Genomic DNA, 23,308 nt, shown 5'->3' on the forward strand with positions numbered 1-23,308 from the left:
CCGCCGTGAACAACGCCACCAACAACATCACCGTGGAAGCCATCGCCACCACCGCCGTAAACAACACCACCACCATGGAAGCCAGCGCCTCCACCACCATGAACAATGCCACCACCAACACCGTGGAAGCCAGCACCAGCAACACAACCACCGCCGCCGAGAAGAACGGCACCAACAACACCATTGTCGAGGACACCACCAGCAGCGCCAGCAACACCACCATCACCGCCGAGAAGAACGGCGCCAACGACACCATCATCGAGAACAACACCACCGGGAATGTCAATGACGAAGCGGACCTGAAGAAGAACGTGGCGCTGAGCCACATCGAGCGGCACCGGCTGGCTGGGGTTGTCTACTTCGCCGCCGCCTCTGCCATATACGACCTCGAGTTCTTTGAAGAGCTCAGGCAGACTCGGTGCGTCCTGCTTCTTCCTTCTCTTGCAGCTTTGCAACATCTTTTTTTCCCTTTGCCAATTTTTTTACCAACACAAGAGCAACATAATAACATCACTTGTGCAATCCCTGATCCAGGGGCGTTGCAGCATGGCCAACGGCAACTGTGTCATCAGCAGAGCAGAGAGTAACAGTGCAAGGACCAACCTGCAACTCATCACAGATAACAGGCTGGTACTCCAAGGACTCGGGCACCAATGAGACACATAGAGAGTCTGTTGCTGCTGCACAAGATACAGGTGCAATCCACAACATCTCCAGTTCACCTCCTGCAATAGAGACATCTGGACTTGGGTTCAGGAGCTCAATACTGTGGGAATCAGAATGGTTCGTCAACAGCAACAGCTCTCAGGACTTCATCCAGCTTGTACGAGAAATGGCGGTCGGCGACGGGGACGAGCGGAAGGGCATCCCTTCTAACTGCTCCGAGTCACGGATAATGCTGTGGCACCTTGACATGCCAAAGCACACTCCAGAAGTTGAAGAACAGGAGACTCCACAGGAGCAAAGTCCATTGGAGGAAGACGAAGAGGACTATATGACTTGATATTGCGAGCTAGAGAAGAACCATATTGCAGTACAGCTATATAGATAGAGTAGATAGATGAACAAATGTTATGCAAAACTCAACACAGGCCAACCTCATGTAGTACATCATTTATTCCTTAACCAGCACAACTTTGGTCTTGGAAGTGTCAAACAGTCAAAGAACCTGCTACGTCTAAGACATCTAATGTTCTTTCTCCAGAAATTTCAGTGATACACCAAGGCTTTTGTCTGCCTTCTAGTTCTAGGTGCAGAGACTGGAGGTGCAAAAATAATAGTATCTTCATTGGGTGAGCACATTTTGCATGATATATGATCAAAAGGCTGAACCACCTCCTTTAGTTTTCCCCAGCAAAACATCTTTTGCCTCGTTGATCTTCGACGCAAGGTAATGGCTTCCTCCTGCATCTGGGTGATTGGCAACCATGACCCTCTTGTGTGCCTCTTTCACCTTATCAGGACGGACATTTTCCCTGGAGGAATCAAAAGGAAACATGGCAACTTAACAATGATGATAAGACACACAAAACACATCTCAAATCATAAATCGCAAACAAAATTGTTGAGTCACAAGTAACTGGCACTTATTAAAATGTCAGAATGACCAGTCTGGCATGCCAAGATGCATATAAATTAGAAGGAAAAAGATGAAGACCTAATTCCACATGTTGGTCATATAAGTACAGGGGGCACTATGAACAAAAAAAGATAGCAGGTCAATAATTGATAACTCCTCCTTCATGAGCTCAACAGTTTGTTTTTAATCAACTGGGTCTTTCTGGCGATGTGCAGAAAATTCAGAAGGACAGGCCTGAGGCAGTGGTGAAGTACTCCCCACTTGTGCCAAGAGGTCCTGGGTTCGACGCAGCCTCTGTGTATTGAACTTTGCAGGAGTATGGTCCTGGGTTCGACGCAGCCTCGTATAATCCTTCCCCAGACCCTACCTGGTGTGGGAGCTTCTAGCAATGGGTCTGTCTTTTCTTTTTTATATGTAGAGAAAAGTCGAGACATATCATTGCAAGCAGGTGGTCAATTTGTCAGGAAATTATTTGCTGATGCATTCAACTGACCTCCAGGCCAAACTAGAAATATATATACAACAATGCACCTAGTTTGAGATGGCAATTCTATCCTTTTATACACAGGTAACTACTCAAAAGGCTCCTTTGGATAGGTTCAGATTTCAGAACTAAGATCCATGTGAATTCGGTGAGGAACCAAGCATTTTAATCCAAATCAAATCTAATGGGGTTGTGGGGTGATAAATTGATCCAACAGACTGTTCGAAACAAACTTAAGCCCAAATATATTCTCACCCCAAGCCCAAATATCACTTCAGCTATGGGCATGTGGACTACTTAATCTCACTCTTAAATCTTGTTCCACTTTAGCCACTATGATGGCCTGAGCCTTTACAACGCAACATCTGTCTCCTAATTAACACCGATCTGCAGAAGGGTGAAGGGGAACACAGGAGCTCAGCTCGGTTAAAGTTTAGACTTTGTCAGACGGCAAGCCAGTTCTATAGTTCGTGACTTGAGTGGCTGAGCTGCAAGCAGTGGTCGACAAAGGTTGACTAGTTCTCCACTCCATTATGACACTAAATGGTCAAATCTTACACCACAATTTAAAACCACTGAAAGCTAGCTATTGCTTTTGATTTTAAATGGCATTTGTAAAGTATTCTGTAGTTGGAAGTGAGAGAGTTCCCTTTGCCTTAATTGCAAGATGTTCAGCTGTAAATTAATGGAGCAGCTTAAAACAACATTTACAGCTTATGGTATAATTACTTTGTTAAGTATAGCTATCAATCTGTACATGTGTATGCTAGTGTGTTAATGTCAGAATAGAGTATGGACTAAAAGTGAATCTATTTTTAGTATGAAATTGTACAGTATCGCCACATGACTTTCTGCAAGGTTCCAAGTATCTTCTACGTACTGCAGGGAACGAAATGAAGCTAGGACAACTAACTAAAAAATATTACAATTAGCTATCTCAGCAGACTTCTCAGAAAGCATAACAGCTGCAGCATACGTAAAGGAAGCTAATGATGGCTGTTATCCTTTTACATCACTTTTAGGGGACTTCTAGTGTCCATTTGAGAATGGTACCGGTAAAAACAAATTCTTCCCACAAGTCTGATGGGCGGGGGAAGGGGTCAAAGTAAGTTCCCTACGTGTACTGTGCTGCATAAATTATATCTTTCCGTGCTATTCCTGTTCTGTACAGAAGTAAACGTAATTTCAATGGCATGAGATTGAACTAGAGTGCTACAGCCTACATATGAATACCTGTATGCTAATAATGATATAACAACACTTGACTATGGTATGGGTGTTATGCTTTTATGCAACACAGACCTGATACCCAAGATTAGACCAGCTTCCCGTTTGGTCATTGTAGCTTGAAAGCCACCTTCATAGAATTTACGCATCCTTGGAACTATGGGCCTTGCCTTGTAAGCTTGCCAAGCCTGGATGCCATATCTACCCGCAAGAGCAGTGGCTGCCACAGCAAGTCCAGCTATGAGCGGTGTGGCCTGCAGAAATTGGATAAAAGTAAGTACAAACAATTGTAGCTTTACCGTGTTGCATATCCATCTTTACCTATTTTTGGACACCCTACATTCATGCATCAAAGTGGAATTGAACTATCAGCTGGTCAAATAATCCAAAAGATGATTAAATAAATAAGCGTCTACTGATGAGATGCTCGAAGGGGGAGTGGGACAGTAGGAAATCGCTTGTAGATTGCAACATAGCTCAAGGTACATAACTAAACATACATGTGTTGTTACTTGTTAGTAATCGACAACCACTGTTGAGTTATAATCAATATTTAACCACCAAAAATAGATCTAGGACTATCCAGTGGGGTAAAGTCTGAAACATCATTTCATCCCAAAATACATCTGAAATTCAGTATGATAAAACGCTAAGCAGGTGAAAAAACTTGTGAACTGGAAATTGTGATTTACACTAATATGGTCTCATTCTCGGCCAGCTACTAAAAGCCACTTCCAAAGGACATCAGCTACCAGAAGGATATAAAGTCGGGACACAAAATCTCGTGAAAACCAGAAGAATTTGTCTAAATCGCTCCCGTATTTAACTGAACAACCATGCTCCTCCCTAAGGCCAACATTTAAGCAACATCCTCATCCCCCTAGCCGCACATTGGCATCACTACGCTCTGAAATGTCACATAATTTGGCTGCAACCTCCAGATTAAATTACACGTTGCTTCGATAGAATCAATTCAATCTAACACAAACAAGCGCGCAGCGATAAAATCCTATTAACAAAAAAAAGCGCCATCTCGCGTGTTGAATAGAGCTCACCATCTCCACGACCGGTAACTCCGGCGAGTTGTTGCAGGCGGGAGGGCACAGAAGAGGCGGCCGGTGAGTGGCTACACGTAGGTGCGTACGTGGACGGCGCTAGGGCTACAGAGATCGCCGGAGAGGAGACCGGCGTCGGCGGAGTCGCGTCGCGTGGGGGGTACTGGAAGCTTCGCGGCGGAGGGAGGGATGGGTGGATCGTGGAAGACGGAACCCTACTTGGGCTGGGCCTGAACTGAACCGAAGAGGGAAGCAGGTACGTGGGACCCACTTGTCAGTTGCCACTGAAACGGAATATGGACCATTTCGGCTTCCGTCTTCCAGTTCCGAAAGCGTACTCAGGTAGAGTTGAAATTCTGTCTTGGATTCCCTCAAAAAGAATTTTTGTCTTGATGATTTTTTCCACTTTTTAGAAAACTAGATGATTTTCCCGCACGTTGCGGCGAGAATTTAAAGTTTGTGCTGATGAATTGCGTATGAGAAAATGGTTTAAATCAAAAGCTACTATTTTGTTCATGTAGAAATGTTTTATGGTTACACTATTTTATGAGGTGAAAGGTCGCATATTAAGAGAATTTGAGTTAGTAAGGATCATCTATTCAAAAATAGTAGATGCACGTTTGTTATTTTTCTTGATAAAGATGGGTTTACCCTCTTTATTACTGTAGATCAGATAAGACTCTTTGTTACAACAGCTACCAAAACCAAAGAAAAGCATAGCATTAGCCTTACAATAAACCGAACACTTCTCCAAAGCCATGCATTGAGCACACTATTCAGCCAATCGAATAAGTTAGAGAACAAGTGAAGAAAAAGTCATCTTCCATATGATTACTTCGAAGGTAAATAGCAAAATATCAAAAAGTTGAGTGTACTCTGGTAGCGCGACGAAGTTTTGAACATTCACCATGCTTTCATCATTTTAAATGAAAGAAATGGAGAGGAAGATAATTTTGTCAAGATCAAAATCACTCCCCTAGAGTTTCTCCTCAATGGGCCTTGCTATCCCCTACCCACACACCACCACCAACAATAACAACAACAACCCTTTTGTCATTCTCTTTCCTTTAGTAACACTTCACCGACTTTTTCCACTACTAATCAATATTTTACCGTAGTCTTTATTCCTATCCATGTCCACATATATTTTCCCCGACTAAAATTAATTGAAGTTTTAGTTTTGTCTTAAATATAAAAAAACAGTTTGGCCAAGTCTATATAAAATACTCATTAGATACACTATGTCTCATTAGATACTTCCTCTGTCTCAAAATAAGTATCTAATGAGACATAGTGTATAAAAACACAACGACAACTAGCAAAGTTAAATATAAAAAACATTAGTACATTGAGACACTTATTTTGGAAGGATGAAGTATAACATAGTTTGACCGGGTCTATATAAAAACACAACACAACTAGCAAAGTTCAACAAGACTGAAAGCTATGCCTTATAGTGAAGAAAAAAACAAAAAAAAACATCAAAGCAATCAAAACAATGATCAACAATCTACGTCACCAATCATATCTGCACCAACAATCGCTTTGACAACAGTTGTGATGTTGCTTGTTGGGGAACATAGTATTTCAAAAAAAATCCTACGACCACGCAAGATCTATCTAGGAGAAGCATAGCAATGAGCAGGGAGAGTGTGTACACGTACCCTCGTAGACCGAAAGCGGAAGCGTCAAGTAACGCGGTTGATGTAGTCGAACGTCTTCGTGATCCAACCGATCAAGCACCGAACGCACGGCACCTCCGCGATCTGCACACGTACAGCTCGATGACGTCCCTCGAACTCTTGATTCAGCTGAGGCCGAGGGAGAGTTTCGTCAGCACAACGGCGTGGTGACGGTGATGATGAAGTTACCGGCGCAGGGCTTCGCCTAAGCACTGCAACGATATGACCGAGGTGTGTTTCTGTGGAGGGGGACACCGCACACGGCTAACAGAAACTTTGGTGTGTCTTTGGGTTACCCCCCTCCCACATATATAAAGGGGGGAGGGAGGAGGAGGCCGGCCAGGGGGAGGAGGCGTGCCATGGAGGGGGCAATCCTACTCCAAGTAGGATTCAGCCCCGCCCTTTCCTATTCCAACAAGGAGAAGGAGGAAGGTGAGGGAGGAGAGAAGGAAAGGGGGGCCGCCCCCCTAGTCCAATTCGGTTTGGGCTAGGGGGCGTGCGCCCTCCCTTGGCCTGCCTCCTCTCTTCCACCAATAGGCGCATGAGGCCCAATAACCACCCGGTACTCCAGAAAATACTCGATACACCTCGGAACTATTCCGGTGTCCGAATATAGTCATCCAATATATCAATCTTAATGTCTCGGCCACTTTGAGACTCCTCGTCATGTCAGTGATCTCATCCGGGACTCTGAACTACCTTCGGTACATCAAAACACATAAACTCATAATACTGATCGTCATCAAACGTTAAGCGTGCGGACCCTATGGGTTCGAGAATTATGTAGACATGACCGAGACTCATCTCAGGTCAATAACCAATAGAGAAACCTGGATGCTCATATTGGCTCCCACATATTCTACGAAGATCTTTATTGGTCAAACCGCATAACAACATACGTTGTTCCCTTTGTCATCGGTATGTTACTTGCCCGAGATTCGATCGTCGGTATCATCATACCTAGTTCAATCTCGTTACCGGCAAGTCTCTTTACTCATTCCGTAGTGCATCATGTTGGGGAACGTAGTAATTTCAAAAAAATTCCTACGCACACGCAAGATCATGGTGATGCACAACAACGAGAGGGGAGAGTGTGATCTACGTACCCTTGTAGTGAAGGAAATATGCCCTAGAGGCAATAATAAAGTTATTATTTATTTCCTCATATCATGATAAATGTTTATTATTCATGCTAGAATTGTATTAACCGGAAACATGATACATGTGTGAATACATAGACAAACATATAGTCACTAGTATGCCTCTACTTGACTAGCTCATTAATCAAAGATGGTTATGTTTCCTAACCATTGACATGTGTTGTCATTTGATTAATGGGATCACATCATTAGGAGAATGAGGTGATTGACATGACCCATCCCGTTAGCTTAGCACTTGATCGTTTAGTTTTCTGCTATTGCTTCCTTCATGAATTATACATGTTCCTGTAACTATGAGAATTGTGTAACTCCCGTTTACCGGAGGAACACTTTGGGTACTACCAAACGTCACAACGTAACTGGGTGATTATAAAGGAGTACTCAGGTGTCTCCGAAGGTACATGTTGAGTTAGCATAATTCGAGATTAGGTTTTGTCACTCCGATTGTCGGAGAGGTATCTCTAGGCCCTCTCGGCAATGCTCATCACCTAAGCCTTGCAAGCATGTAACTAATGAGTTAGTTATAAGATGAAGTATTACAGAACGAGTAAAGAGACTTGTCGATAACGAGATTGAACTAGGTATTGGATACCGACGATCGAATCTCGGACAAGTAACATACCGATGACAAAGGGAACAACGTATGTTGTTATGCGGTTTGACCGATAAAGATCTTCGTAGAATATGTAGGAACCAATATGGGCATCCAGGTCCCGCTATTGGTTATTGACCAGAGATGTGTCTCAGTCATGTCTACATCGTTCTCGAACCGTAGGGTCCGCACGCTTAAGGTTTTGATGACAGTTATATTATGAGTTTATGTATTTTGATGTACCGAAGGTTGTTCGGAGTCCCAGATATGATTACGGACATGACGAGGAGTCTCGAAATGGTCGAGACATAAAGATTGATATATTGGACGGATATATTTGGACACCGGAAAGGTTCCAGAGAAGTTTGGAGCCCCGGAAGGTTACCGGAACCCCCCGGGAGGTATATGGGCCTTATTGGGCCCATGTAGGATGAAGAGAGAAGGAGCAAGGGAAGGGGGCGCGCCCCCCCAAGCCCAATCCGAATTGGGGAGGGGGGCCGGCCCCCCCTTTCCTTTCTCCTTCCCCCTCTTCCTATTACTACTACTAGTACTACTTCCTAATACTAGTACTCTTTCCTCCCCCCTCCAAATAAGATAAGGAAAAGAGAGGGAAACCTACTTGGAGTAGGTTTCCCCCTCCTCATGGCGCGCCCCCCTTAGGGCCGGCCACCTCCTCCCTCCCTCCTTTATATACGGTGGTAAGGGGGCACCCTAGGACACACAAGTTGATCATTGATCGTTCCTTAGCCGTGTGCGGTGCCCCCCTCCACGATATTACACCTCGGTCATATTGTAGCGGTGCTTAGGCGAAGCCCTGCAACAGGAGAACATCAAGATCGTCACCACGCCGTCGTGCTGACGGAACTCCCCCTCGGCGCCTCTGCTGGATCGGAGATCGAGGGTGCGTCATCGAGCTGTACGCGTGTCAAGAACTCGGAGGTGCCGAAGTAACGGTACTTGGATCGGTTGAACCGGAGGACGTACGACTACTTCCTCTACGTTGCGTCAACGCTTCCGCTTCGGTCTACGAGGGTACGTAGACAACACTCTCCCCTCGTTGCTATATCATCACCATGATCTTGCGTGTGCGTAGGAAATTTTTTGAAATTACTACGTTCCCCAACAGTGGCATCCGAGCCTAGGTTTTATGTGTTGATGTTATATGCACGAGTAGAACACAAGTAAGTTGTGGACGATATAAGTCATACTGCCTACCAGCATGTCATACTTTGGTTCAGCGGTATTGTGAGATGAAGCGGCCCGGACCGACATTACGCGTACGCTTACGCGAGACTGGTTTCACCGTTACGAGCACTCGTGCTTAAAGGTGGCTGGCGGGTGTCTGTCTCTCTCACTTTAGTTGAACCGAGTGTGGCTACGCCCGGTCCTTGTGAAGGTTAAAACGGAGTCTATTTGACAAACTATCGTTGTGGTTTTGATGCGTAGGTGAGATTGGTTCTTGCTTAAGCCCGTAGCAGCCACGTAAAATTTGCAACAACAAAGTAGAGGACGTCTAACTTGTTTTTGCAGGGCATGTTGTGATGTGATATGGCCAAGACATGATGCTATATTTTATTGTATGAGATGATCATGTTTTGTAACCGAAGTTATCGGCAACTGGCAGGAGCCATATGGTTGTCGCTTTATTGTATGAAATGCAAACGCCCTGTAATTGCTTTACTTTATCACTAAGCAGTAGCGATAGTCGTAGAAGCAATAGATGGCGTAACGACAACGATGCTACGATGGAGATCAAGGTGTCACGCCGGTGATGATGGTGATCACGACGGTGCTTCGAAGATGGAGATCACAAGCACAAGATGATGATGGCCATATCATATCACTTATATTGATTGCATGTGATGTTTATCCTTTATGCATCTTATCTTGCTTTGATTGACGGTAGCATTTTAAGATGATCTCTCACTAATTATCAAGAAGTGTTCTCCCTGAGTATGCACCGTTGTGAAAGTTCTTCGTGCTGAGACACCACGTGATGATCGGGTGTGATAGGCTCTACGTTCAAATACAACGGGTGCAAAACAGTTGCACACGCGGAATACTCAGGTTATACTTGACGAGCCTAGCATATACAGATATGGCCTCGGAACACGGGGACCGAAAGGTCGAGCGTGAATCATATAGTAGATATGATCAACATAGAGATGTTCACCATTGAAACTACTCCATCTCACGTGATGATCGGACATGGTTTAGTTGATTTGGATCACGTAATCACTTAGATGACTAGAGAGATGTCTGTCTAAGTGGGAGTTCTTTAGTAATATGATTAATTGAACTTAAATTTATCATGAAATTAGTACCTGATAGTATTTTGCTTGTCTATGTTTGTTTGTAGATAGATGGCTCGTGCTATTGTTCCGTTGAATTTTAATGCGTTCCTTGAGAAAGCAAAGTTGAAAGATGATGGTAGCAATTACACAGACTGGGTCCGTAACCTGAGGATTATCCTCATTGCTGCACAGAAGAGTTACGTCCTGGAAGCACCGCTGGGTGCCAGGCCTGCTGCTAATGCAACTGACGACGTTAAGAACGTCTGGCAGAGCAAAGCTGATGACTACTCCATAGTTCAGTGTGCCATGCTTTACGGCTTAGAACCGGGTCTTCAACGACGTTTTGAACGTCATGGGGCATATGAGATGTTCCAGGAGTTGAAGTTAATATTTCAAGCAAATGCCCGGATTGAGAGATATGAAGTCTCCAATAAGTTCTACAGCTGCAAGATGGAGGAGAACAGTTCTGTCAGTGAGCATATACTCAAAATGTCTGGGTATAATAATCACTTGATTCAACTGGGAGTTAATCTTCCGGATGATAGCGTTATTGACAGAATTCTCCAATCACTGCCACCAAGCTACAAGAGCTTTGTGATGAACTATAATATGCAAGGGATGAACAAGACTATTCCCGAGCTCTTCGCGATGCTGAAAGCCGCGGAGGTAGAAATCAAAAAGGAGCATCAAGTGTTGATGGTCAACAAGACCACTGGTTTCAAGAAAAGGGGCAAAGGGAAGAAGAAGGGGAACTTCAAAAGGAACGGCAAACAAGTTGCTGCTCAAGTGAAGAAACCCAAGTCTGGACCTAAGCCTGAAACTGAGTGCTTCTACTGCAAACAGACTGGACACTGGAAGCGGAACTGCCCCAAGTATTTGGCGGATAAGAAGGATGGCAAAGTGAACAAAGGTATATGTGATATACATGTTATTGATGTGTACCTTACTAATGCTCGCAGTAGCACCTGGGTATTTGATACTGGTTCTGTTGCTAACATTTGCAACTCGAAACAGGGACTACGGATTAAGCGAAGATTAGCTAAGGACAAGGTGACGATGCGCGTGGGAAATGGTTCCAAAGTCGATGTGATCGCGGTCGGCATGCTACCTCTACATCTACCATCGGGATTAGTTTTAGACCTGAATAATTGTTATTTGGTGCCTGCGTTGAGCATGAACATTATATCTGGATCTTGTTTGATGCGAGACGGTTATTCATTTAAATCAGTGAATAATGGTTGTTCTATTTATATGAGTAATATCTTTTATGGTCATGCACCCTTGAAGAGTGGTCTATTTTTATTAAATCTCGATAGTAGTGATACACATATTCATAATGTTGAAGCCAAAAGATGCAGAGTTTATAATGATAGTGCAACATATTTGTGGCACTGCCGTTTAGGTCATATCGGTGTAAAACGCATGAAGAAACTCCATACTGGTGGACTTCTGGAATCACTTGATTATGAATCACTTGGTACTTGCGAACCGTGCCTCATGGGCAAGATGACCAAAACACCGTTCTCCGGATCTATGGAGAGAGCAACAGATTTGTTGGAAATCATACATACAGATGTATGTGGTCCGATGAATGTTGAGGCTCGTGGCGGATATCGTTATTTCCTCACCTTCACAGATGATTTGAGCAGATATGGGTATATCTACTTGATGAAGCACAAGTCTGAAACATTTGAAAAGTTCAAAGAATTTCAGAGTGAAGTAGAAAATCATCGTAACAAGAAAATAAAGTTTCTACGATCTGATCGTGGAGGAGAATATTTGAGTTACGAGTTTGGTTTACATTTGAAACAATGTGGAATAGTTTCGCAACTCACGCCACCTGGAACACCACAGCGAAATGGTGTGTCCGAACATCGTAATCGTACATTACTTGATATGGTGCGATCTATGATGTCTCTTACCGATTTACCGCTATCGTTTTGGGGTTATGCTTTAGAGACGGCCGCATTCACGTTAAATAGGGCACCATCAAAATCCGAAGAGACGACGCCTTATGAACTGTGGTTTGGCAAGAAACCAAAGTTGTCGTTTCTCAAAGTTTGGGGCTGCGATGCTTATGTGAAGAAACTTCAACCAGATAAGCTCGAACCCAAATTGGAGAAATGTGTCTTCATAGGATACCCAAAGGAGACAATTGGGTACACCTTCTATCACAGATCTGAAGGCAAGATTTTCGTTGCTAAAATCGGATCCTTTCTAGAGAAGGAGTTTCTCTCGAAAGAAGTGAGTGGGAGGAAAGTAGAACTTGATGAGATAACTGTATCTACTCCCTTATTGGAAAGTAGTTCATCACAAGAACCGGTTCCTGTGACAACTACACCAATTAGTGAGGAAGCTAATGATATTGATCATGAAACTTCAGATCAAGTTTCTACTGAACCTCGTAGGTCTACCAGAGTAAGATCCGCACCAGAGTGGTACGGAAATCCTATTCTGGAAGTCATGTTACTAGACCATGATGAACCTACGAACTATGAGGAAGCGATGATGAGCCCAGATTCCGCAAAATGGCTAGAGGCCATGAAATCTGAGATAGGATCCATGTATGAAAACAAAGTATGGACTTTGGTTGACTTGCCCGATGATCGGCAAGCCATTGAGAATAAATGGATCTTTAAGAAGAAGACTGACGCTGATGATAATGTTACTGTCTACAAAGCTCGACTTGTTGCAAAAGGTTTTCGACAAGTTCAAGGGGTTGACTACGATGAGACTTTCTCACCCGTAGCGATGCTTAAGTCTGTCCGAATCATGTTGGCTATTGCTGCATTTCATGATTATGAAATTTGGCAAATGGATGTCAAGACTGCATTCTTGAATGGATTTCTAGAAGAAGAGTTGTATATGATGCAACCTGAAGGTTTTGTTGATCCAAAAGGTGCTGACAAAGTGTGCAAGCTCCAACGTTCCATTTATGGACTGGTGCAAGCATCTCGGAGTTGGAATAAACGTTTTGATAGTGTGATCAAAGCATATGGCTTTATACAGACTTTTGGAGAAGCCTGTATTTACAAGAAAGTGAGTGGGAGCTCTATAGCATTTCTAGTTTTATATGTTGATGACATATTATTAATTGGAAATGATATAGAATTTCTGGATAGCATAAAGGGATACTTGAATAAAAGTTTTTCTATGAAAGACCTCGGTGAAGCTGCTTACATATTGGGCATCAAGATCTATAGAGATAGATCAAGACGCTTAATAGGACTTGCACAAAGTACATACCTTGACAAAATTTTGAAAAAGTTCAAAATGGATCAGGCAAAGAAAGGATTCTTGCCTGTGCTACAAGGTGTGAAGTTGAGTCAAACTCAATGCCCGACCACAGCAGAAGATAGAGAGAAAATGGAAGATGTTCCCTATGCTTCAGCCATAGGCTCTATCATGTATGCAATGCTGTGTACCAGACCTGACGTATGCTTAGCAATAAGCTTGGCAGGTAGGTACCAAAGTAATCCAGGAGTGGATCACTGGACAACGGTCAAGAACATCCTGAAATACCTAAAAAGGACTAAGGATATGTTTCTCGTATATGGAGGTGACAAAGAGCTAGTCGTAAATGGTTACGTCGATGAAAGCTTTGACACTGATCCGGACGATTCTAAATCGCAGACCGGATACGTGTTTTTATTAAACGGTGGAGCTGTAAGTTGGTGCAGTTCTAAACAAAGCGTCATGGCAGGATCTACATGTGAAGCGGAGTACATAGCTGCTTCTGAAGCAGCAAATGAAGGAGTCTGGATGAAGGAGTTCATTTCCGATCTAGGTGTCATACCTAGTGCATCGGGACCAATGAAGATCTTTTGTGACAATACTGGTGCAATTGCCTTGGCAAAGGAATCCAGATTTCACAAGAGGACCAAGCACATCAAGAGACGCTTCAATTCCATTCGGGACCAAGTCCAAGTGGGAGACATAGAGATTTGCAAGATACATACGGATCTGAATGTTGCAGACCCGTTGACTAAGCCTCTCTCACGAGCAAAACATGATCAGCACCAAGACTCCATGGGTGTTAGAATCATTACTATGTAATCTAGATTATTGACTCTAGTGCAAGTGGGAGACTGAAGGAAATATGCCCTAGAGGCAATAATAAAGTTATTATTTATTTCCTCATATCATGATAAATGTTTATTATTCATGCTAGAATTGTATTAACCGGAAACATGATACATGTGTGAATACATAGACAAACATATAGTCACTAGTATGCCTCTACTTGACTAGCTCATTAATCAAAGATGGTTATGTTTCCTAACCATTGACATGTGTTGTCATTTGATTAATGGGATCACATCATTAGGAGAATGAGGTGATTGACATGACCCATCCCGTTAGCTTAGAACTTGATCGTTTAGTTTTCTGCTATTGCTTCCTTCATGAATTATACATGTTCCTGTAACTATGAGAATTGTGTAACTCCCGTTTACCGGAGGAACACTTTGGGTACTACCAAACGTCACAACGTAACTGGGTGATTATAAAGGAGTACTACAGGTGTCTCCGAAGGTACATGTTGAGTTAGCATAATTCGAGATTAGGTTTTGTCACTCCGATTGTCGGAGAGGTATCTCTGGGCCCTCTCGGCAATGCTCATCACCTAAGCCTTGCAAGCATGTAACTAATGAGTTAGTTATAAGATGAAGTATTACAGAACGAGTAAAGAGACTTGTCGATAACGAGATTGAACTAGGTATTGGATACCGACGATCGAATCTCGGACAAGTAACATACCGATGACAAAGGGAACAACGTATGTTGTTATGCGGTTTGACCGATAAAGATCTTCGTAGAATATGTAGGAACCAATATGGGCATCCAGGTCCCGCTATTGGTTATTGACCAGAGATGTGTCTCAGTCATGTCTACATCGTTCTCGAACCGTAGGGTCCGCACGCTTAAGGTTTCGATGACAGTTATATTATGAGTTTATGTATTTTGATGTACCGAAGGTTGTTCGGAGTCCCAGATATGATTACAGACATGACAAGGAGTCTCGAAATGGTCGAGACATAAAGATTGATATATTGGACGGATATATTTGGACACCGGAAAGGTTCCGGAGAAGTTTGGAGCCCCGGAAGGTTACCGGAACCCCCCGGGAGGTATATGGGCCTTATTGGGCCCATGTAGGATGAAGAGAGAAGGAGCAAGGGAAGGGGGCGCGCCCCCCCAAGCCCAATCCGAATTGGGGAGGGGGGCCGGCCCCCCCTTTCCTTTCTCCTTCCCCCTCTTCCTATTACTACTACTAGTACTACTTCCTAATACTAGTACTCTTTCCTTCCCCCTCCAAATAAGATAAGGAAAAGAGAGGGAAACCTACTTGGAGTAGGTTTCCCCCTCCTCATGGCGCGCCCCCCTTAGGGCCGGCCACCTCCTCCCTCCCTCCTTTATATACGGTGGTAATGGGGCACCCTAGGACACACAAGTTGATCATTGATCGTTCCTTAGCCGTGTGCGGTGCCCCCCTCCACGATATTACACCTCGGTCATATTGTAGCGGTGCTTAGGCGAAGCCCTGCAACAGGAGAACATCAAGATCGTCACCACGCCGTCGTGCTGACAGAACTCCCCCTCGGCGCCTCTGCTGGATCGGAGATCGAGGGTGCGTCATCGAGCTGTACGCGTGTCAAGAACTCGGAGGTGCCGGAGTAACGGTACTTGGATCGGTTGAACCGGAGGACGTACGACTACTTCCTCTACGTTGCGTCAACGCTTCCGCTTCGGTCTACAAGGGTACGTAGACAACACTCTCCCCTCGTTGCTATATCATCACCATGATCTTGCGTGTGCGTAGGAAATTTTTTGAAGTTACTACGTTCCCCAACATGTAGATCGACAACGGAAGCGTTAGCACAACGTGGTTGATGTAGTCGTACGTCTTCACGGCCCGACCAATCAAGCACCGAAACTATGGCACCTCCGAGTTCTAGCACACGTTCAGCTCGATGACGATCCCCGGACTCCGATCCAGCAAAGTGTCGGGGAAGAGTTCCGTCAGCACGACGGCGTGGTGACGATCTTGATGTACTATTGTCGCAGGGCTTCGCCTAAGCACCGCTACAATATTATCGAGGAATATGGTGGAAGGGGGCACCGCACACGGCTAAGAATATGATCACGTGGATCAACTTGTGTGTCTAGGGGTGCCCTCTGCCTCCGTATATAAAGGATCAAAGGGGGGGTGCGGCCGGCCAGGAGAGGGCGCGCCAGGAGGAGTCCTACTCCCTCCGGGAGTAGGATTCCCCCCTTTCCTAGTTGGAATAGGATTCGGGAGGGGGAAAGAGGAGAGAGAGAAGGAAGGGGGGCGCCGGCCCCCTCTCCTTGTCCTATTCGGACTAGGGGGGAGGGGCGCGTGGCCCAGCCCTGGCCACCTCTCCTCTCTTCCACTAAAGCCCACTAAGGCCCATATACCTCCCGGGGGGTTCCGGTAACCTCCCGGTAATCCGGTAAAATCCCGATTTCACCCGGAACACTTCCGATATCCAAATATAGGCTTCCAATATATCAATCTTTATGTCTCGACCATTTCGAGACTCTTCGTCATGTCCGTGATCACATCCGGGACTCCGAACAAACTTCGGTACATCAAAATGCATAAACTCATAATATAACTGTCATTAAAACCTTAAGCGTGCGGACCCTACGGGTTCGAGAACAATGTAGATATGACCGAGACATGTCTCCGGTCAATAACCAATAGCGGAACCTGGATGCTCATATTGGATCCTACATATTCTATGAAGATCTTTTATCGGTCAGACCGCATAACAACATACGTTGTTCCCTTTGTCATCGGTATGTTACTTGCCCGAGATTCGATCGTCGGTATCTCAATACCTAGTTCAATCTCGTTACCGGCAAGTCTCTTTACTCGTTCCGTAATACATCATCTCACAACTAACTCATTAGTTGCAATGCTTGCAAGGCTTATGTGATGTGCATTACCGAGAGGGCCCAGAGATACCTCTCCGACAATCGGAGTGACAAATCCTAATCTCGAAATACGCCAACCCAACATGTACCTTTGGAGGCACCTGTAGAGCACCTTTATAATCACCCATTTACGTTGTGATGTTTGGTAGCACACAAAGTGTTCCTCCGGCAAACGGGAGTTGCATAATCTCATAGTCATAGGAACATGTATAAGTCATGAAGAAAGCAATAGCAACATACTAAACGATCGGGTGCTAAGCTAATGGAATGGGTCATGTCAATCAGATCATTCACCTAATGATGTGATCTCGTTAATCAAATAACAACTCTTTGTCCATGGTTAGGAAACATAACCATCTTTGATTAACGAGCCAGTCAAGTAGAGGCATACTAGTGACACTCTGTTTGTCTATGTATTCACACATGTATTATGTTTCCGGTTAATACAATTCTAGCATGAATAATAAACATTTATCATGATATGAGGAAATAAATAATAACTTTATTATTGCCTCTAGGGCATATTTCCTTCGGTCTCCCACTTGCACTAGAGTCAATAATCTAGATTACACAGTAATGATTCTAACACCCATGGAGCCTTGGTGCTGATCATGTTTTGCTCGTGGAAGAGGCTTAGTCAACGGGTCTGCTACATTTAGATCCGTATGTATCTTGCAAATCCCTATGTCTCCCACCTGGACTAGATCCCGGATGGAATTGAAGCGTCTCTTGATGTGCTTGGTTCTCTTGTGAAATCTGGATTCCTTTGCCAAGGCAATTGCACCAGTATTGTCACAAAAGATTTTCATTGGACCCGATGCACTAGGTATGACACCTAGATCGGATATGAACTCCTTCATCCAGACTCCTTCATTTGCTGCTTCCGAAGCAACTATGTATTCCGCTTCACACGTAGATCCCGCCACGACGCTTTGTTTAGAACTGCACCAACTGACAGCTCCACCGTTTAATGTAAACATGTATCTGGTTTGCGGTTTAGAATCGTCCGGATCAGTGTCAAAGCTCGCATCAAGGTAACCATTTACGATTAGCTCTTTGTCACCTCCATAAACGAGAAACATATCCTTAGTCCTTTTCAGGTATTTTAGGATGTTCTTGACCGCTGTCCAGTGATCCACTCCTGGATTACTTTGGTACCTCCCTGCTAGACTTATAGCAAGGCACACATCAGGTCTGGTACACAGCATTGCATACATGATAGAGCCTATGGCTGAAGCATAGGGAACATCTTTCATTTTCTCTCTATCTTCTGCAGTGGTTGGGCATTGAGTCTGACTCAACTTCACACCTTGTAACACAGGCAAGAACCCTTTCTTTACTTGATCCATTTTGAACTTCTTCAAAACTTTGTCAAGGTATGTGCTTTGTGAAAGTCCAATTAAGCATCTTGATCTATCTCTATAGATCTTAATTCCTAATATGTAAGCAGCTTCACCGAGGTCTTTCATTGAAAAACTCTTATTCAAGTATCCCTTTATGCTATCCAGAAATTCTATATCATTTCCAATTATTAATATGTCATCCACATATAATATCAGAAATGCTACAGAGCTCCCACTCACTTTCTTGTAAATACATGCTTCTCCAAAAGTCTGTATAAAACCAAATACTTTGATCACACTATCAAAGCGTTTATTCCAACTCCGAGAGGCTTGCACCAGTCCATAAATGGATCGCTGGAGCTTGCACACTTTGTTAGCTCCCTTTGGATCGACAAAACCTTCTGGTTGCATCATATACAACTCTTCTTCCAGAAATCCATTCAGGAATGCAGTTTTGACATCCATCTGCCAAATTTCATAATCATAAAATGCGGCAATTGCTAACATGATTCGGACAGATTTAAGCATCGCTACGGGTGAGAAGGTCTCATCGTAGTCAATTCCTTGAACTTGCCGAAAACCTTTTGCGACAAGTCGAGCTTTGTAGACAGTAATATTACCGTTAGCGTCAGTCTTCTTCTTGAAGATCCATTTATTCTCAGTCGCTTGCCGATCATTGGGCAAGTCAACCAAAGTCCATACTTTGTTCTCATACATGGATCCCATCTCAGATTTCATGGCTTCAAGCCATTTTACGGAATCTGGGCTCACCACCACTTCTCTATAGTTCGTAGGTTCATCATGATCTAGTAGCATGACTTCCAGAACAGGATTACCGTACCACTCTGGCGCGGATTCACTCTGGTTGATCTACGAGGTTCAGTAGTATCTTGTTCTGAAGTTTCATGATCATTATCATTAGCTTCCTCACTAATTGGTGTAGGTGTCACAGAAACAGGTTTCTGTGATGTACTACTTTCCAATAAGGGAGTAGGTACAGTTACCTCGTCAAGTTCTACTTTCCTCCCACTCACTTCTTTCGAGAGAAACTCCTTCTCTAGAAAGTTTCCGAATTTTGCAACAAAAGTCTTGCCTTAGGATCCGTGATAGAAGGTGTATCCAATAGTTTCCTTTGGATATCCTATGAAGATACATTTCTCCGATTTGGGTTCGAGCTTATCAGGTTGAAGCTTTTTCACATAAGCATAGCAGCCCCAAACTTTCAGAAACGACAACTTTGATTTTTTGCCAAACCACAGTTCATAAGGCGTTATCTCAACGGATTTTGATGGTGCCCTATTTAACGTGAATGTGGCCGTCTCTAGAGCATATCCCCAAAACGATAGCGGTAAATCAGTAAGAGACATCATAGATCGCACCATATCTAGTAAAGTACGATTACGACGTTCGGACACACCATTATGCTGTGGTGTTCCGGGTGGCGTGAGTTGCGAAACTATTCCACATTGTTTCAAATGTACACCAAACTCGTAACTCAAATATTCTCCTCCACGATCAGATCGTAGGAATTTTATTTTCTTGTTACGATGATTTTCAACTTCACTCTGAAATTCTTTGAATTTTTCAAACGTCTCAGACTTGTGTTTCATTAAGTAGATATACCCATATCTGCTTAAGTCATCTGTGAAGGTGAGAAAATAACGATATCCGCCACGAGCCTCAACATTTATCGGACCACATACATCTGTATGTATGATTTCTAACAAATCTGTTGCTCTCTCCATAGTACCGGAGAACGGTGTTTTTGTCATCTTACCCATAAGGCACGGTTCGCAAGTACCAAGTGATTCATAATCAAGTGGTTCCAAAAGCCCATCAGTATGGAGTTTCTTCATGTGCTTTATACCGATATGACCTAAACGGCAGTGCCACAAATAAGTTGCACTATCATTATCAACTCTGCATCTTTTGGTTTCAACACTATGAATATGTGTGTCACTACTATCGAGATTTAATAAGAATAGACCACTCTTTAAGGGTGCATGACCATAAAAGATATTACTCATGTAAATAGAACAATCATTATTCTCTGATTTAAATGTGAAGGTGATGTAGTCGTACGTCTCCACGGCCCGACCGATCAAGCACCGAAACTATGGCACCTCCGAGTTCTAGCACATGTTCAGCTCGATGACGATCCCCGGACTCCAATCCAGCAAAGTGTCAGGGAAGAGTTCCGTCAGCACGACGGCGTGGTGACGATCTTGATGTACTACCGTCGCAGGGCTTCGCCTAAGCACTGCTACATTATTATCGAGGACTATGGTGGAAGGGGGCACCGCACACGGCTAAGAATATGATCACGTGGATCAACTTGTGTCTAGAGGTGCCCCCTTGCCCCCGTATATAAAGGAGCAAGGGAGGAGGAGGCCGGCCCTAGGAGGGGGCGCGCCAAGTGTGGAGTCCTACTAGGACTCCCTAGTCCTAGTAGGATTCCACCTCCCATATGGAATAGGAAAAGAGGAAGGGAAAAGGAGAAGGAAGGAAGGGGGCGCCCCCTTTCCCTAGTCCAATTCGGACCAGACCAAGGGGAGGGGTGCGGCCACCCTTGAGGCCCTTTTTCTTCTTTCCCGTATGGCCCAATAAGGCCCAATACGTATTCTCGTAACTCTCCGGTACTCCGAAAAATACCCGAATCACCCGGAGCCTTTCCGATGTCCGAATATAGTCGTCCAATATATCGATCTTTACGCCTCGACCATTTCGAGACTCCTCATCATGTCCCCGATCTCATACGGGACTCTGAACTCCTTCGGTACATCAAAACTCATAAACTCATAATATAACTGTCATTGAAACCTTAAGGGTGCGGACCCTACGGGTTCGAGAACAATGTAGACATGACCGAGACACGTCTCAGTCAATAACCAAACAGGTGGCTTTATCAATTTGAGTTTAAAAATAGGAAAAAAAGGGTGTCAAAAGTAGAAGTATCATATCTTCTTAAGGAGCCCAACTCTAGCTAGAGAATAGGAGGATTAGGTTTTGGCAGGATGCGAGGTGCCAACTTATTAAGCACGAGAGTCGTAAGATCCCGGTTATAGAAGAAGAGTAGGCCAATCCCAATCTTAGGCTGCAATAAACAAGGAAATTCCTGTCATCAAATCGGCCTGAAAACACACCATTTTGATTCTTCTTTTCATTAATCAACAACTTTCTAACATCATCCTGATACATATCAACATTAGAAGTCTTTTTCGTTTTGTCAATATCCAACAGCTTAGCGTAGTAATCGTTCCAGAACTCCTTAATAATACGTGCATTTTTGCCGCGGTAAGACGGGGGGGGGGGGCAAGTGTTCTTCGGAATGACTGGGCGTAAAGGGCACGTAGGCGGTGAATCGGGTTGAAAGTGAAAGTCGCCAAAAAGTGGCGGAACAAACTTGGTTGACGAACATGGTTTATGCGCCGCTAATCTAGCGGCTTGTCGAGCATTTGACAAACTCACACCATCCATTTCAAATGGGATTTGTCCCGTGGACACACGAGCGGAACCTGGATGCTCATATTGGCTCCCACATATTCTATGAAGATCTTTATTGGTCAGACCGCATAACAACATACATTGTTCCCTTTGTCATCGGTATGTTACTTACCCGAGATTCGATCGTCGGTATCTTAATACCTAGTTCATGTTGGGGAACGTAGCAGAAATTCAAAAATTTTCCTACGTAACACCAAGATCTATCTATGGAGAGACCAGCAACGAGTAGAAAGGGGAGTGCATCTACATACCCTTGTAGATCGCTAAGCGGAAGCGTTCAAGTGAACGGGGTTGATGGAGTCGTACTCGTCGTGATTCAGATCACCGATGATCCTAGTGCCGAACGGACAGCACCTCCGCGTTCAACACACGTACAGCTCGACGATGTCTCCCACGCCTTGATCCAGCAAGGAGAGAGGGAGAGGTTGAGGAAGACTCCATCCAGCAGCAGCACAACGGCGTGGTGGTGATGGAGGAGCGTGGCAATCCTGCAGGGCTTCGCCAAGCACCTACGGGAGAGGAGGAGGTGTCACGGGAGGGAGGGAGGCGCCAGGGGCTCAGGTATGGATGCCCTCCCTCCCCTCCACTATATATAGGGGCAAGGGAGAGGGGGGAGGCGCAGCCTTGCCCCCTACTCCAAGAAAGGGGTGCGGCTAAGGAGGGGGGAGGAGTCCATCCTCCCCAAGGCACCTCGGAGGTGCCTTCCCCCTTTAGGACTCTTCCCTTTTTCCTATATCTTGGCGCATGGGCCTCTAGGGGCTGGTGCCCTTGGCCCATGTAGGCCAAGGCGCACCCCCTACAGCCCATGTGGCCCCCGGGGCAGGTGGCCCCACCCGGTGGGCCCCCGGGACCCTTCCGGTGGTCCCGGTACAATACCGATGACCCCGAAACTTGTCCCGATGGCCGAAACAGGACTTCCTATATATAAATCTTTACCTCCGGACCATTCCGGAACTCCTCGTGACGTCTGGGATCTCATCCGGGACTCCGAACAACATTCTGTAACCACATACAAACTTCCTTTATAACCCTAGCGTCATCGAACCTTAAGTGTGTAGACCCTACGGGTTCGGGAGACATGTAGTCATGACCGAGATGTTCTCCGGTCAATAACCAACAGCGGGATCTGGATACCCATGTTGGCTCCCACATGTTCCACGATGATCTCATCGGATGAACCACGATGTCAAGGACTCAATCGATCCCGTATACAATTCCCTTTGTCTAGCGGTATGGTACTTGCCCGAGATTCGATTGTCGGTATACCGATACCTTGTTCAATCTCGTTACCGGCAAGTCTCTTTAATCGTTCCGTAACACATCATCCCGTGATCAACCCCTTGGTCACATTGTGCACATTATGATGATGTCCTACCGAGTGGGCCCAGAGATACCTCTCCGTTTACACGGAGTGACAAAATCCCAATC

The 23,308-nt window shown here is 44.6% G+C and overlaps 2 protein-coding genes across 2 annotated transcripts; one reads left to right on the forward strand and one right to left on the reverse strand.

Annotated features, from left to right (window-relative positions):
- Positions 1-6: 6 nt before the first annotated feature.
- LOC119267428 (probable glucuronosyltransferase Os01g0157700) lies at positions 7-1,015 on the forward strand. The gene is made up of 2 exons (XM_037548812.1): positions 7-418; positions 535-1,015. The coding sequence occupies exons 1-2, from the start codon at positions 75-77 to the stop codon at positions 1,001-1,003; spliced, it is 813 nt and encodes a 270-aa protein (XP_037404709.1). The 5' UTR covers positions 7-74; the 3' UTR covers positions 1,004-1,015.
- Positions 1,016-1,074: 59 nt separating this feature from the next.
- On the reverse strand, positions 1,075-4,587 carry LOC119267429 (mitochondrial import inner membrane translocase subunit TIM14-1-like). Its single transcript, XM_037548813.1, has 3 exons — positions 4,346-4,587; positions 3,366-3,544; positions 1,075-1,475 (listed from the first exon to the last, which is right to left on the reverse strand). The coding sequence occupies exons 1-3, from the start codon at positions 4,346-4,348 to the stop codon at positions 1,319-1,321; spliced, it is 339 nt and encodes a 112-aa protein (XP_037404710.1). The 5' UTR covers positions 4,349-4,587; the 3' UTR covers positions 1,075-1,318.
- Positions 4,588-23,308: the final 18,721 nt, after the last annotated feature.

Source organism: Triticum dicoccoides, chromosome 3A (genome assembly GCF_002162155.2).
Source record: "Triticum dicoccoides isolate Atlit2015 ecotype Zavitan chromosome 3A, WEW_v2.0, whole genome shotgun sequence".
NCBI lineage: Eukaryota > Viridiplantae > Streptophyta > Magnoliopsida > Poales > Poaceae > Triticum > Triticum dicoccoides.

Bases quoted from the DNA above. Each gene is read 5' to 3' on its own strand.
- LOC119267429 (XM_037548813.1), bottom strand. The intron at 1,476-3,365 runs GTCTGTGTTGCA...TGATTCCTCCAG, and splicing joins GGTCTAATCTTGGGTATCAG to GGAAAATGTCCGTCCTGATA.
- LOC119267428 (XM_037548812.1), top strand. From the start codon at position 75: ATGGAAGCCAGCGCCTCCACCACCATGAACAATGCCACCACCAACACC. The intron at 419-534 runs GTGCGTCCTGCT...TCCCTGATCCAG, and splicing joins GAAGAGCTCAGGCAGACTCG to GGGCGTTGCAGCATGGCCAA.